At 45.0% G+C, this 16,832-nt stretch overlaps 1 protein-coding gene across 7 annotated transcripts in view; it reads left to right on the top strand.

Annotated features, from left to right (window-relative positions):
- OPCML (opioid binding protein/cell adhesion molecule like) overlaps nucleotides 1–16,832 on the top strand; it is a 1,153,441-nt gene that overhangs the window by 596,633 nt on the left and 539,976 nt on the right. For 4 of the 7 annotated variants that reach the window (XM_050755996.1, XM_050755992.1, XM_050755995.1 and 1 more), the window contains exon 1: nucleotides 15,877–16,738. In XM_050755996.1, the coding sequence (XP_050611953.1) occupies nucleotides 16,572–16,738 (167 nt within the window). In that variant the 5' untranslated portion in view covers nucleotides 15,877–16,571. Of the gene's footprint in view, nucleotides 1–15,876; nucleotides 16,739–16,832 lie in introns of those variants that run through there. The other 3 variants (XM_050755994.1, XM_050755993.1, XM_050755998.1) reach the window with 1 other exon arrangement.

Raw genomic sequence — 16,832 nt, 5'->3', positions numbered from 1 at the left:
AGGTTCAAGCACCTGTTTAAGCTGTTTTAGAGCCAAATATGTTTCCCAGATTCCATTTCTTAATGGAAGATTGGAGTTTTGCCCTGTAACAGTGAGTGTTTTGGACGGTGTTCCATTTTGGAACATAATACAGGCAATCACCCAATTTCATTTTGAAAGAACAATTGAGATTACTATGTGTGAGATGAGACAGGTTTGGGTGTTTTTCCTTCTCAGGCTGCCAAGTTAGCAGGGTGTGTCCTGAAATATTCTCTCTTTCCAATTTCCTTTCTGCCTCCCAGATTTAAGGAGCCACTTCTAAATCTGAGCCTGTGTATAGTAGTATTGTATAGTGTGTAGATCCTGATTTTTTTTCTGAAGTAGATGTAGGTAAATGGAAGCCCTGTGAATCACTATGATGCTTACAGAGCTATTTTTGGCCTCTCTGCATTCCACTTTCTTTTCCACTCTCTGTGCCATCTAATCCCTTGCACTGTGCCCTGCTCTTCCTTTCCCGAAAGATTGCTCTGTAGCAAGTGATGCTGTTTGACAGCATTTTACCCACAATAGAACCTCTTTCATAATTGGAGACAGTCCTCTCAAATCCTGCCGCTGCTTTATCAACTAAGTTTATGGCATATTCTGAATCCTTTGTTGTCGTTTCAACAATGTTCACAGCATCTTCACCAAGGGTAGTTTCCATCTCAAGAAACCACTTCCTTTGCTCATCCATGAGAAGCAACTCCTTATCTATTCAAGTTTATTGTGGGACTGTCACATCTGTAGCCTCCACTTCTAGTTCTAGTTCTCTTGCTGTTTCCACCACATCTGCTGTTACTTCCTCCACTGAAATCTTGAACCCCTCAAAGTCATCCATGAGGCTTGGAATCAACTTCTTCTAAGCTCCTGTTCATGTGGATACTTTGGCCTCCTGCCATGAATCACAGGTGTTCTGAGTGGCATTTAGCATGGGGAACCTTTTCCAGAAGGTTTTTGGGTTACTTTGCCCAGATCCATGAGAAGAATCACTAGTTATGGCAGCCATAACCTTACAAAATGTGTCTCTTGAATAATAACATTTGAAAGTTGAAATTTGTTTTTGATTCATGGGCTACAGAATAGAGGTTGTGTTAGCAGGCGTGAAAACAACATTCATCTCTTTGTACATCTTCATAGGAGCTTTTGGGTAACTAGGTGAATTGTCAATAAGCAGTGATATTTGGAAAGGTATCTTTTTTTTTTTTTTTTTCCTGAGAAGTAGGTCTTAATAGTGAGCTTAAAATATTCAGTAAACCCTGCTGTAAACAGATATGCTGTCATCCATGCTCTGTTGTTCCATGTATGGAGCACAGGCAGAGTAGCTTTGGCATAATTCTTAAGGGCCCTAGGATTTTCAGAATGATAAATGAGTATTGGTTTTCACTTAAAGTCAACAGCTATATTAGCTCGTAACTGGAGAGTCAGCCTGTCCTTAAGCTTTGAAGCCAGACATTGACTTCTCCTCTGTAGCTATGAAAGTCCCAGATGGCACCTTCTTCCAACACAAGGTTGCTTCAGCTACACTGAAGATCTGTTGTTGAGTGTAGCCACCTTCATCAATGATCTTAGCTACATCTTCTGGATTACTTGCTGCAGCTTCTACATAAGCACCTGCTTCTTCACCTTGTACTTCTATGTATAAAGATGGTTTCTTTCCTTAAACCTCATCAACTAACTTCTGCTAGCTTCAAACATTTCTTCTGCAGCTTCCTCACCTGTCTCAGCCTTCATAGAATTGAAGAGAGTTACAACCTTGCTCTGGATTAGGCTTTGGCTTAAGAGAATGTTGTGGCTGGTTTGACTTTCTATCAAGACCACCAAAACCTTCTCTATGTCAGCAACAAGACTGTTTTGCTTTCTTATCATTTGTGTGTTCACTGGAGTAGCGCTTTTAATTTCCTTCAGGAATTTTCCTTTGCATTTGTAACTTGACTAAGTCTTTGGTGCAAGAGATTTAGTTTTCAGCCTATCTTGGCTTTCAACCTGTCTTCTTCATTAAGCTTAATCATTTCCAGAGTTTTATTTGAAGTGAGGAATGTGCAACTCTTCCTTTCATTTGAACACTTAGAGACCTTTGTAGGGTTATTAATTGGCCTAATTTAAATATTTTTGTGTCTCGGGGAATAGGGAGGCCTGAGGAGAAGGAGAGAGACTGGGGAATGGTTGGGTGGTAGGGCAGTCAGAACACACATATTTATTGATTAAGTTTCCTGTCTTACATGAGCATAACTCATGGTGCCGGAAAACAATTAAAATAGTAACATCAAAGATTACTGATCACTACCAGATATAATGAGAAAGTCTGAAATATTGCAAGGATGACCAGAATGTGGCACAGAGACAGAAAAAATGGTGCCAATAGACTTGCTTGATGCAGGGTTGCCACAAACCTTCAATTTGTAAAATACCTAATATCTGCAAAACACAATGAAGCAAAGCACAATAAAACGAGATGTGCCTGTACATACAATATATATGTATGTGTGTTTATTTATAAATAAATATGTATTTAACTGTATAAATTTATTTATCTCTACCTCTGTCTTGGGCTCTATCTCTATAAAATCTCCCCTTGGCCGTGTTTCCCTGGAGAACCCTGATTATATAAGAGAGTCGGGCCCATCCTGCTTCTCTCCCGTGTTATGCTCCTGCCCCTTTCTTTCCTTTTCTTTTGCTTCCTCTTTGCCATTTTCTTCACCCCCTTTTTCTGGAGACTTTCTAATGCCTGGAGGACAAAGGAAGGAGGATGAGCAATGGATTCTCCATCTCCTTCCTTCCCAGTCCTCTGAACTGCATTTCCTGCCATCATGGGAAATGTTGAGCCTCATGACCCAGAGGGACTGTTTTGTTTTGGTTTTGGTTTTGGTTTTGGTTTTGGTTTGAGACAAGGTCTTGCTCTGTTGCCCAGACTGGAGTGCAGTGGCATGGTCATAGCTCACTGCAGCCTTAAACTCCTGGACTCAAGTGATCCTCCCACCTCAGCCTGTCAATCAGCTTGGACTACAGGCATGAGCCAGCACATCTGCCTATTTTTAAAAATTTTTGTAGAGATAGAATCTTGCTATGTTGCCCAGGCCGGCGTTGAACTTTTGGCTTCAATCAATCCTCCCACCTTGGCCTCCCAAAGTGCTGGGATTATAGCTGTGAGCCACCATGCCTGGCCTTTTTTTATTTTTTCCTGACTCTATCTTTGTAAAACTGATTCCATCCAGCCAGGTGACAGGAAACGAGAGTTGCTTGGAGGAGAAGAAAGCTTTTAGGGTCGAATACAGAATACAATGTCAGTGTTGGGTTAAGGAGTGGGTATGGGGCATTAGTGGACGAAAAGAGGCTAGTCAGAGACAGATCCCGGATACTATTGTCTAACATAAGTGTGGTGGTGAGAACGCACATAGCCTGGCAGAATTTTAGAAACTGTCCAATCCAATCTGGTCAAAACCCAATTTATTGTGGGTTTCTACCAAAATGTTTGAGGTTTTGGTCCAAACCTACAATAAAAATACTGTGTCAAGCATGCCCAGAACACAAGAGCATATGAGGGATCCTGAGAGTGTCTGTGAATAAAGGCGGGGCACTGTCATGTAAACATACGTTATGAGAGGCTTGCTCTCTAAGCTGAGTTACAATATATCACAATAATTATGTAAATCACAAGCTATGTTTCTGATAAATCTGGCTATGATTTATTGATTAGAATCCTAATACCTACAGCTCATCTTCATTGCTTGTTAGCTACTTGGTATGGCTACCCGCTTTTCCACCGTGGTTAACTTCTCACCATGTAAATAACAGTGTGTTCCAACATCAGTAGTGTATGGGCACCGAGGCGTTAGAGCAAGACAAACTGAGTCACTCTAATTCTTGTTCTCCACCTCTAGCTAATTTGCCACTGATAAAATCCAGTGTCCAAATGTGGACAAATACCTTTGATTATTTAATATTTGGTCCATGAATCTTGAATAGCTATGATATCTGTGAGACTGGAGGGTATGGGTTAAAAATACATAATTATTTTTATTATTAATTGAATATATATTGACTGGAAACCTACTATATGCCAGGGATTATTCTGGGTGCTGGTAATGCAGCAATGAACCTTGAGGGGACTAGGAAAATGTTCAGCATTCTCTTTTTTCTTTTTGAGACAGTGTCTTGCTCTGTCACCCAGGCTGGAGTGCAACAGCAGGATCTCAGCTCACTGCAACCTCTGCCTCCCAGGTTCAAGTGACTCTCCTGCCTCGGCCTCCTGAGCAGCTGAGATTACAGGCGCACGCCACCACACCCTGCTAATTTTTGTATTTTTAGGTGAGGTGGGGTTTCACCATGTTGGTCAGGCTGGTCTCGAACCTCATGATCTGCCCACCTTGACCTCCCAAAGTGCTGGGATTACAGGCGTGAGCCATCGCGCCCAGCCAGATTCAGCATTTTCTACCTTGCACTTCTAGAAATGACTAGGAGTAACCTTTCTTCTCTATATATTGCTTTATCAAATAATACCTTCCTTATAGAGGTGTTAACAGGATTACATTAGATAGCATCTGTCAGGTGTGTGTTCTAGTGTCTGAGCTGCTGGTAGGATGGTGATGATGATGATGACAATGACAACTGTCACTATTTTTTAAATATTGGTTGGTTGGTCTGCATCTGAATGGGTCCAGAGATGGAAATTTTTTGACCTTAAACAATTCATCCTGTATATATCTTTAATCATCAACAGTGTACGAAATGCTGTGATGAACACAGGCAGCTGTACAACACCTTCAAGGAGCTCTTAACTTTCAGACACATTAAAAAAGTATTCAGGACTCTCATGCTGAAGATGAAATAAGACAAAACAGTACCAGCCTCCCCCAGACCCCCATCTCCGTCCAGCATTTCTTCACAGCTAAGCTTGACACCCTGGACCACATTTGTTTTCCCCACTCCTGAGGTTCCACTCATTCCTCAGCTCACCACTGCCTCACTCCTGCTGCCTCAGCAGTAAAACAGCTTCTGCAGAATTCATCAGTGCCCTCCACTGTGGCAGATCAAAAGCATGGCTGTGCGTCCTCTGCTAGCCTGAATCCTCTCGTAGTGGATGCCGCTGGCCGCTCTTTTCTTCTGAAAGGTGTCCTCCCTGATTTCTGTGTGGGCGCTGATCCTGCGTTTCCTTCTATTCTTCTGGCCACTCCTCAGGCTCCCTCATGAGCTCTTTTTCCTCCTACCCCTATGTGTTTGTGTTGCTCAGAATTCACACTTAATGCCTCGTTTCTTCTCACTCCTGCTCTTGCTCAGTGACTTCATTAGTACCCAGGCCTTCAGCTCCCATGTATGCAAAGATGATTCCAAAATCTATCACTGTAAACATTGTCTCTTGCTCAGACTCAACACCAAAATATCCAAATGCCAACAGCACATTTTTAGTTGGATGTTTCACCAGCACCTCAAGTTCAGTGTTTAACGCCCTGCCCTCCACTCAGTATCAACTATTCTTACTATGACTCTGGGATTGGTAACGCTGTTCACTCATCTGCCAAAATCAGAAGCCACATGGCAGTCTCAGTCCTACTCAGTCCTTAAAAGTGAACTCTTCCTTTGAGGAGTCTTTTCCTTTGAGCAGCTTTCCAAGAACCTGATCTAATTTTAACGGCCTCGTTTTGAGATCCTGTAGCATACTGTACATATTTTTATTTTAAATCTTATCATACCATACTATGATACCTGATTTATTTCTTCTACTAGACTATAAACTCCTTGAGAGCAGGTAACACATCATGTTCTTTGGATTTTCAGGCCAAGCAAAATGCCTAGACGGTCAGTGACCATTGGTCCTCCCACCAAAACAAACAAACAAACAAACAAAGAACAAGAAAGAATGTTTGAAGTAGTGAATTAGTCAACAAAATAAATGAACAATATTAAAAAAAAGTTTGGCAAGACAGATATTATTTCAAGTAACTGACATATTCTACAAAACACAAGTTCTAGCTCCTCTCTAAGACCCAGAAAATCAGATTCATTTTAGCAGGAAGTACATGTACAGCCCAGTAAGGAGCAGCCACTCATGGAGTACCGCCTATGTGCCAGGCTCTCTGCAAGCCACCTTACATACGGTTTGCTCAGTTCTTTAAATAAAAAAGTGTTATTTCTCCCATCCAACCAAGGAGGAATCCTGGGCTCAGAGAAGCCTGGTCCATTGCTGGGGACCCCCAGCTCTCAGAGGGCAGGTCCAAATTTAGAACCCGGCAAGCCCACCTCCAGCGGCATTCTCTCCTCCACACTCTGGGTTCCCTGGGGAGGAAGAATCCATTTTCCATCTGTCATGGTCATTCTGTTAGATACTGTAGTGAGACTGGGGAGGGGTAAGACTGTAATAATGGTACTGAACATTTAAAAAACACATTTTATGGCTTGTAGGTCTCAATATAATGGTTTTTGTTATTTGATTTATAGAACTATATGAGGTGTGACTATAAAGTAATGAGGCTGATTTTATTGTATGACTTGTGGAAATTGGTCCCTTTATAGGGGTCTCCAGCCTTTCTAGAATGAAATGCTTTAATGTAGTTGACGCCTGTGCTTCCCCATTGTCGAGGCACTGGGGGCCAAGGAGGGAAGGAGACGGTTACTAAAAGAGTTCCTTAGTGCGAATGGCATTGGATCTTTGGCTGACAGCTTCACGGACTTTCTGCAAACTGTGGAGAGTGGACACCAGTTCTCTCGTGCGGCAAATATTTGCTGAGTACTTACTCTGTACTGGGCCCTGGTCTGTAGCGGAGGAATCAGGGATGAACAAAATAAACACTCTGTTCTTGGGACCTTGCAATTCTAATGAGAGAGAGAGTTTACATGCATGCAATGCACACAGAAACTTGGAAGGAAAAAGAGTCGGCTAGGGGCTATTGTTACACTCCTTAGATTCTAAAGCTCTCCACAGATCACTCTCTAAGCCTTGGGGGACCTCACAGGTATCTTTTTACAGTGTAAATCTTATGTGCCTTAGGTTGGCCTGTTTATTTTAAAGTTTTTTTGTTGTCATGTTGTTACTTTTGTTTATCTACTTGGTTATTTTTTGTTGTTTTGTTTGCTTTGGTTTTGCCTACTTCATTCTGGCATTAAGGATGGAAAAAAGGAATTGAATATCCCCCGTCATCGCGAGCTGCCATCATGCCAGGCTCTGGGAAGGGCGCTTTCACATGCATCGTCGTGCTCATAGCCGTCCTGTGAGGAAGCTCTTGTGCACACCGCTCACGGAGGAGGGGACACAAACTCAGAGGATTGCCCTGCTTGGAAGTAGCAAAGCTGGGATTGGAAGCCAGGCGTTTTAATTCATGCACAATGCCGGTTCCTTCCATCAGGCCAGGCAGATGCATTCTAGGTTGAAAAGGATGTCATGTGGTCTGTGATGGAAAAGAGGAACAGGTTGAGATTTAAGGGGCCTGAATTCTGACCTTAGGTTAGCAGCTGACTAGGAAAACCATTGAATGTGTATTTGCATCAGTTTTGGAAGAGTGCAAGCAAGAATGAGAAGCAAGATTCCACATGGATTTCCTGCATTAATTGTGCAAGCAGCTGTAATATAGGGATTGGTTTGGGTTTTTTAGAGGAGAGTACTTGTGTCTCATCCAAAGTGGTATGTTCTGTGATATGTGATTCCCTTTCTTGTGACTTTCTTAGCCTAAAGACGGAAGCCCCAGTCACCTCTTACCACTCTGTTCACCACAACACATTTTGAGTTCACTACAGCTCAAGCCACCATGTCTTCTCGGTCACTCCACTCCACTGGGTCCACACTGACTTAGATAGGTTTCTGTCATACAAACACCCATCAAACCCAGGCTTCTCACTTTATATGTCTCCCTAATATACACATAGAACAGCTGGGTACAATCTTCTCTCAGATAAACACAAGCTGTAAGTCTTCCTTATTTATGAATAACACAGTTTGAAATTGCTTTTATAACTGAATACAAATTTTATTAGATAAATTCAGATATTTCTGTGTGATCCCAGATTCTCCAATAGCTATCATCTGGACAGCCCCTCCAGGGCAAAAGAAAAGCTTATTAATAACCACAGAAGCCTTTTCATTTTTAGGCAACTTCTAATTCTAAAGTGACCTCTTCTTCAAAATCGGAGAGAAACCTGTCTTGTTTCTTTTATTGTATACACACACAGAGAAAAAGCCTTTGGACACCTTGGGCATTTTTGTGTCTTGCTCTGTACAGCTTATCTGCCCACAGAGATACTTCAGAGAAGAAACTTGTGACAATGGGGAGTTAGGCCTCTTTCTGTAGGCAGCAATAACTAGCATTTATTATGGACTTAGTGAGTGCCAGGCACGATGCCAATTACTTTACATGCAGTATTTCACTTAACACTGATGTCGGCTGAATCATGGCCCCCAAAATTCGTATGTTGAAACTCTAAGCACCAATGTGACTCTACTTAGAGATACGGCTTTTAGGAGGTGATTAAAGTTAAAGGGGTCAGAAGAATGGGGCCCTAATCCCTTAGAATTGGTGGCCTTCTAGGAACAGAGAGAGGTTTCTTCCCCATGTGAGCACAGAGCAAGAAGGTAGCTGTCTCAAGCCAGAAAGAGAGCCCTCGTCGGAGCACGTTCACGCTGGCATCCTGATCTCAGACTTGCAGCCTGTGCCGCTGTGAGAAAACTAACTTCTGTGAGGCCACCTAGTCTGTAGTGTTTTGTTATGGCAGCCTGAGCTGACTGAGACATATCCTCACAAGTGCTCTACAGATTCGTTGCTATGGTGGTCTCCATTTACAGAGGTGGCAGCTGTAAGATGAGTGAATGAGGGAGCGTGTGTAAAGTCCCACAGAGAGTGAGCTGCAGAGGTGGGGCTCGGACTGACGCCTGACTGCCCTGTGTTTGTTCTGGTCTTCCCTGCTGCACTCTAGAGCACAGGCACAGTCCACCTAGATCACAGCAGCGAAGTCAAAACGGGCCGAGGTCTCAAACCCAAGTCCTACGACTCACATTAAGGGTCAGTGAGCAGCATTTTCTTGTTTTCTTAAAAACAGTGAAAACTTCATGGCCTCATCTCCACACAATGTTAGTCTACTCCCAAAAGATAACTTGTGACCAAGTAGAGGGGAAATATTAAGAGACGACTAAATGGAGTGAAATAGGTTACGTCTCATAGGGTTGGCTGAAGGGGCCTATTTCCAAATTACCGACAAAGGCAGAAGAGCCTCTAGATTCAGGTTGAGGGTTTCACGGATAATACGCCGCCTCCCAAAAATGCACACAGCAGAGCTTTATCACTATTTTTATGGTAATTAGGAAAGCAAGCTTTCAATGAGACAATAACATCACCCTCAGTCCTCCATGCTAAGCTTCAAATCTCTTTCCCCCACTGTCGTCCTGATGTCTCCATTTGACTGTCTCATAGAAGTGATAGCTTCACAACTTAATCAGAACTCTTTATTCATTCTTCAATTCCCTCTTCCCTAAACCCATTCCTTCTGGCATGGCATCATTCTCGTTACAGGTAGTTGTAAAATGCAGCCAGTTACCCAAATCTTCCTCAAGCTCTCTCTTTTTCTCAATCTCAAATCTCAGGAAGTCCTAACTACTATTCTTCAGAAATGCACCCTTCGCCTTTCCATAATTCTCTCTCTTCATTGCCACTGACATCGTTTCTGGCCTCCGCCGTTCCTGTCATGCCCTCTGCTTCCACTCTGTACCCCTGCAATCTAGTCCTCTACACAGCAGTCAAAGGGACTTGCGAAATTTTATCAATCACATCCTGTCACTCTTCTACTGAAATGTTTCCAAAGTTATTGTACTGCACTTAGAATCAATTCTAAAACAGTGACTGTGGCCTTCAAGGCCCAGTGCAGCTGCACCTTGATCTGCCCCTGGGTCTAGCGGGCTACCTCTGCCATATGCCCCTATGGTGTTCGTTTGCTCAGCTCCAACCTTCACTCGGCTGATCAGTCAGGACTCAGGTCAAGTGCTCCCTCTTCAGAGAGGCTTCCCCTGGCTGTTTCATTTTTCACTCTTCCCACACCATCACACTTCTTTTTTTAACGTATAGCTTGTAGCACAATCTAAATATTTGCATCTATTTACTTTTTCTGGTCTCTTTCCCCCTTCTTCAACACTGCTCACACACCCTTGCAGAAAAGCACGTAATAAAGGTGATCTCATTAATTACTGCATCTCCAGTCCCTAGAACCCTGTCCAACATAAAATAGGTGTGTGACACATATTTACAGAATTAATGAATTCATAAATGAATAAGTAAAAATTGTGTTACTTTTTTGTCATTTTTTAATTGGTTTCTTTCTTTGACTGTTCATCTTGGTTATCGCCCTCTGTGTGAGACTGATCTGTCAAAGACTATAAGGCAGATAATGTCCTGCCACAAGTTTTCACAGCCCAGGATACTGTTTGGAAGTATCCATCCATACCCAAAGCAGCAGCAGTACTCAGCAGTCAGCTCTGGCAGCCAAGACAGTTTAGGTTCTGAACAGAAGTCGCTGCCTGACAAGGCCCACCTGCCCTTTGTCTTTCTCCATAATTGTGGGTTCGTGAGTTGTATGCACCATCGTTCAGCTGCTTCTCACAGGATGCATCTCTTCAGTGTCACAAGCTATGTTCCATCACCAGACAGTCCACATACACGTAGGAATAAATGTTATAGGCCCACAATCTTATTTAAGCCAATTTGAAATGCAATAATGTGATTAGACTTTTTACAGGTGTTTTTCCCAGGTGGGTTGCCTTACTTTTCATCTAGCTTCTCTGGGACATTCTATCTTCTCCAGGTTGCAGATACCAGCTGTCAGTTTTAAGTGGCTAGAGTCACCTGAATTCTGACCCGGAAATCCCCAGGGTTCTTTACAGCTCTTTGCTTTCTTTGCTCTTCTTTCTCCTACCTGAGAAAGTTCCCTCTGGCAAGGATTCCTATTCTCAAGCCTGTTCATAATGACTTTTCTCTGGCTAGCCAGTGGTCTCTCTTGTGATCATTACAGTCCTGTAATCAGGATCCAACTTTGCATTTTCTGTTACATATTGTCATAAACGAGACTTCCGTAGGTCTGAGCAGAACCTCTAGTTTGTACATAGGGCATTTATAACCTTTTACTCACATCTTTTTTCATGTCACAAATTGTTATCATGTGAAAATGGGAGTTTTGCTGTATAACCATAATTCATGATTATTAAATTTTCCAATGTGCCCAGTCCTTTGGTGATATGTCGCATGCATTATCTCACTAATTGTCGCTTATATTAATCATGTTTTTATGTTCTGTATTTTATAATGCTTTGATATCCTGGTCTTGCTAATTCTGGGAAGACTGTCCCTCCTAGGGCTAGCTCATTCCTAGAGATGATAAAATACTTGCCTGTGGCCATGCCCTTTATGAGAACACCAATCCATTCAAAACCCATACCCCGAACATTTCTCTAATGCTCACACACCACATCAACATTGCCTTGCCCTAGATCACCCCAGGGCCAAGTACAGAACCATGAGAACCACCCCCACCGCCCTAACACAGAGCCTACCAGAAATATTCAAACTTTGTAATCCTAAGCTTGCTGAAGTTTGCCTACCTTGCCTCCCCCATTTATTTCCATGGAAATCACAATGAAGACCCTGTGCTAGGCCTTCCTCTCACTCCTTCTGCCTCCTGACCAACCCTGGTGCATCCCCATGTGGTCCAGCATGGCATGGTGTGCCCCTCCTCTTGGGAACTGCAAGGAATATACTCATCTTTCAAGGCAGTTGTCTCTGTGTCTGTCATCTTACCAGCCTTGATTTTAAAACATGCCAGGTACCTTTCAACAAACCCCAAACCCTGTAACATAGGTGGGATAGGTATTCCTGGGTACCAGCCAGGCAGCTAGAGAGATGACAAGTCAGTATCTGAACAGACAGTGTAACTTCAGAAGTAGTATAGGCTGAGCATCCCAAATCCAAACATCTGAAACTTTTTGAGGACAGACATGACGCTCAAAGGAAATGCTCATTGGAGCATATTGAATTTGAGATTTCCACATTTGGGATACTCAACAGTAAGTATAATGCAAAGACTCCAAAATTTAAAATAATTCAAAATCTGAAACACTTTTGGTCTCAAGCATTTCCAATAAGGGATACTGTTAGTCATGATGTTAATTTGTTTTTATATATGTTTCCACATATCTAAGAGGGTTTCACTAGGGGCCACCTTGTCATGACACTCAGCCAAGCATTTCCTAGAAAAGTTCTGACAGAAACTACTTAGTCCTCGTTCATTGTGAACCTCAACTCATTTTCTGTTTCTAATTTCAATTTAGTCTCAGCTTGATATTCTATAAATGCACACACTAGTCCACAGCAGTGTCCTACAGAGGAATGAACTCTCTCCCACACAACTGAAGACTCACAGAGATTCACATGAAATGCAACCTTTGCAGTCATTTCTCTGATTTGCTAGCCCGTGAGTTGAGCCCATTTATTCACTCAGAAATACTGAGCTAGGAAATGCTGTTACAGAAGAAAATAGACACAGGCCCTCTTCTTTAGGACTCCAGATACCTTATTTCAGGGGAGCCAGCTGTGCAAAAAATGGGAAACTTGGTTTATTTCTTCACAAGAGCAAGACTTATTATATACTGTTAAGAAAATTTACGCCTCGCTTCCACCCATCTCTGCTGCTCTTCTTTACTTGTCTCAGCCATTCTTTTCCTATGGGGAATCTCATGCTGTCCTAGCCTTTCTCTTTGTCCTTAATAACTCTTTCTGTCTCAAGCAATCTTTTATGAGTTGATTTAGCAACTGCCCCATTTTCGTCTCCTGAGAAGCAATAGAACCAGCAGGTCCAGGAGAGAGGAAGGGATGTGAATGCTCTACAACCAAGTGGCAGAGCTGCGGGCGTTGAGGGGAAGCCTGAGCCAAGTCCACGGCTGCCAGCCACCTGTGTTCAAGCTCCAAACTCTGCAACTGAAGAAAATCATAAGCCCGGCCTCAGGTTCTCAGCTTTCCACAAGTTAAAGTATGAAAAAGAGCCTTTCCCGTCTGGTGATACTAGACTAGAACTCAGAGCTGAGAGGTTGAAGTACAGTGTCAATCAGGAAACCCAGGTTCACTCAAGTCTTGAGAAAAGACACGTGTCATAAAAGCTAGGAGGAAATCCCAAATTAGGTTGTGGGGCTGCTCCCTGAGCCCCCAGCCTCTCCTCTCTGCATCACAGCTCCCCAAAGCCTTGTACCTCAGGAGCTTATGGATGAGAGGTGGACCCCACTGCTGCCTTTGTCATACCTGCTTTCTGGAAAGGACCTAACCCAGTGGTGCACTGCATGACAATGCCCTGTCAATGACAGGCCGCGTATATGACAGTGGTATAGAAAAGATTACAGTGGAACTAAAATTTAATATACTCCAGTGACACTGTAGCCATCTTAATGTCTTAGCTCAAAGTGTTACTGAGGCATTTGTGGTGATGCTGGTGTAAACAAACCCTACTATGCTACCCATCCCATTAAAGTCTAGCACATGCAAATATGTATAGTACATAATAATTGATAACAAATATAAATGACTATATTACTAGTTTTTATGTATACTATACTATACTTTTTATCTTTAGAGTATGCTCCTGCTACTTATTTTTAAAAGGTGATTGTAAAATAGCCACAGGCAGGTCCTTCAGGAGGTATCTAGAAGAAGGCATTGCTATCATAGGAGGTGACAGCTTCATGCGTGTTATTGCTCCTGAAGCTCTTCCAGTGTGAGGAAATGTGGAGGCAGAAGACAGTGATACTGATCATCCTGACTCCATGTAGGCCTAGGCTAATGTGTGTATTTGTGTCTTAGTTTTTAGCAAACAAAATTTAAAAGTTAGAAAAAAGTGGAAAAAAGCTTAGAATAAGGATATAAGAATACATTTTTATACAATTGTACAACATGTTTGTGTTTTAAGCTAATGTTATTATGCAACAGTCAAAAAGTTAAAATAATTCAACGTTTATAAAGTTAAAAAGTTACAGTAGGCTAAAGTTATTATTGAAGACAGAAAAATGTGTTTTGATAAATTTAGGGTAGCCTAATTGTACAGTGTTTATGAAGGCTATGGTGGTGTGCAGTAATGTCCTAGGCCTTCATTCCCCACCTACTCACTGACTCACCCAGAGCAACTTCCAGTTCTGCAAGCTCCGTCGGTGGTAAATGTCTGTATAGATGTACCTTTTTTTTTTTTAATCTTTTGTACTTTATTTTTATTGCACATTTTCTGGGTTTAGATACACAAATCCTTACTATTGTGTTACAGTTGCCTGTAGTATTCAGTACAGTAGCATGCTGTACAGGCTTGCAGCCTAGGAGCAATAGGCTCTACCACACAGCCTAGGTGTGTGGTGGGCTATGTCATCTGGGTTTATGGAAGTACACATCAGGATATTCACACAATGACAAAATTTCCTAAAGACAGTTCTCAGACTGTATCCCCCTTCATAAGCAGCATATGACTATATATGTTTCACTACAGCCGATACAATTACTGATAAGTATTCTCCCTTCTAGGTAAGATGCACTAATTAAAAATTTTAGACCTACACATATATGTGGTCTAACCCTTTTAGAATGGGGAATGGGGCGGTATTTATTTGTGCTCAGTCTCTCAGAACTGAAAGCAAGTAGTATGCCTTTGTATCCTTCAGCAACTAAAGTAATAAACGATAAGAGCTTAATGCTTATTTTTGAATTAAATTTCATTTTGCCAATTGTGCAGAGTCCGGTCTAATTTAACAAAAGGCTTTGAGAAAAAATTCAGTAGAGCAGATGCGCATAGCAACCATTAAATTAGAATACAACGGGGAGGCTTCTGCCAGGGGAGCAGAGAAGGCCTCCCGAGGGGCCCAAGGGACGCGGAGCTCTGGGGTTTAGAGCGGAAAGAGACAAATCCGAGACCAAAGAAACTGGGAGGCTGGTCTCCAAGAGCCCCGAGTCACCTCCCAGCACCACTGCGGTGCCACTTCCTGTGAGGGGTTTTAGGGGGATCAGTCCTACTACTTTTTAGGATCTTCCTGTGTTTTTGCCAGTCCCTGCTTTTTACCACGATAAAGTGTAGGACTGGGACAAATGTTGCATGCTGCGTTTTAAGGAGAAATTGAGATTTGCCACTTTGGGGACAGGCGTCCAGTGGAGGGGCACGGGCGTTTCCGAGGTGGGTCCTCGGAGGTGGGTCCACTCCGCCTCCGCACGGGCCCAGGACAGCGCGCCGTCAGGGCTGGACTCGGCTGGACGGGGAGCCGGCCGCAGCGCGGTGGACGGGCACACCGGTGCCCACCTGGCGTGGGCAGGGTAGTTCAGCTCTCCAGGGCGGGCTTTGAAAACTTCTGCGCTGGCATCGGCGAGGAAAGGTGCCGGTGTCAGTTTTCAATTTGCTGCTTTCCCCAGAACTCCCTCTCCCGCCCTCCCCTCTCCCTCCCCGCTCCCCCCACCTCACCCCTCCGCAGGGGAAGCCACTGCGAGGGGCGCAGCGTTCTCTCGGCTGCTGGCGCGGGTGTCGGGACGGAGCGGAGTGGGCGCGGTGCGGGCTCATCCCTGCAGGCATCCCCAGCCCGGTGGGCGCGGCGGGGGTTAAGGTGGGCGCCCGCGCCCCGCGCCCGCCCGCCGGGATGAGCGCTCAGCCCGCGCCGCCCGCCCGCCCGCTGGCTCCGAGGCGGCACCGGGAGAAAGTGGCGGTCAGGGATGGAGCTGCTGCCATGACAACCCCGGCGGTCGGGGCCCGCTTGCGTCGGGGCTGCTCCCGGGAGGAAGGCGGCGCGGAGGCCGGGGGCGGCCGCTGAGCGTGGCGTCCGCGCGTCCCCGCGTCCCGTGCCGCGTCCCCGGAGGAGGCGGGGGCCGCCGTCCGCCCAGCTCCCCGTGCGCCCGGAGCCTGCGCCGGGCGGCGCTCCCCGGGCTGGCCGCTAGTCGCCGACCGGGCTGCGAAAGACCCATCGACCGGAGGACTCTGGCTGCGCCGGCTGCGCGTCCCCGCCTTGGAACTTTTTGCCGCCTGCCTTGGGGTTCCAGATGCGAGGCTTGGGGCTGGGGGACACGTACATCTGTACACGTGTGTGATCTAATAAAACATTTCCTCCTCTCCTTGAAGCCGCGGCTTTTTATGACAGCTCCTGTATGTCAGAGGCACTTGCCTTCTTCTTTGGGTTATAAACTTTTGATGCCAGAGCTCTGCAGAACGTGCCCAACTGAATCTTAAAGTAGCGTCTCGAAGAGAGAGGCAGAGAAAGCGCAATCTGTGACCTTCATCCCCGCACCTTGCTACCTCCTCTCCCCTCCGGGCTGCCTCCCTCCTCCCCAGGGGAGCGTCAAGAAAGCGCTTTTTGGATGCAGGAGGGCGCATCTGGTTCTGCTAGGCTGGAAAGCAGAGGCAGGATCTGAGGAAGAATTCTTAGACTCCGGAGAGCCTGGACTCCTCTCTTCTCCTTCCCCCTGCTCCTGGCGAGCTCTGCCTCTTCCCTCCTCCCCGCACCCCTTCCTGAGCCGGCTGGTGCGCGGGGCGGGGGACCAGGACCGTGCGGCTGCCGGAGTTCTGGGAAGTTGTGGCTGTCGAGGATGGGGGTCTGTGGGTACCTGTTCCTGCCCTGGAAGTGCCTCGTGGTCGTGTCTCTCAGGCTGCTGTTCCTTGTACCCACAGGAGTGCCCGTGCGCAGCGGAGATGCCACCTTCCCCAAAGCTATGGACAACGTGACGGTCCGGCAGGGGGAGAGCGCCACCCTCAGGTAGGGAGCTGTCCTTCCGCGGGGCCGAGCCCCTGGGCTGCGGTCGCTGGGGAGAGGTGGGGAGAGGGGGACCGAGCGCGAGGGCCTTGTGCAG

Source organism: Macaca thibetana, chromosome 14, assembly GCF_024542745.1.
Source record: "Macaca thibetana thibetana isolate TM-01 chromosome 14, ASM2454274v1, whole genome shotgun sequence".
Taxonomy (NCBI): Eukaryota; Metazoa; Chordata; class Mammalia; order Primates; family Cercopithecidae; genus Macaca; species Macaca thibetana.
Note: the sequence above shows the minus strand (reverse complement) of the source record. Positions and strands in the feature narration are given on the sequence as shown.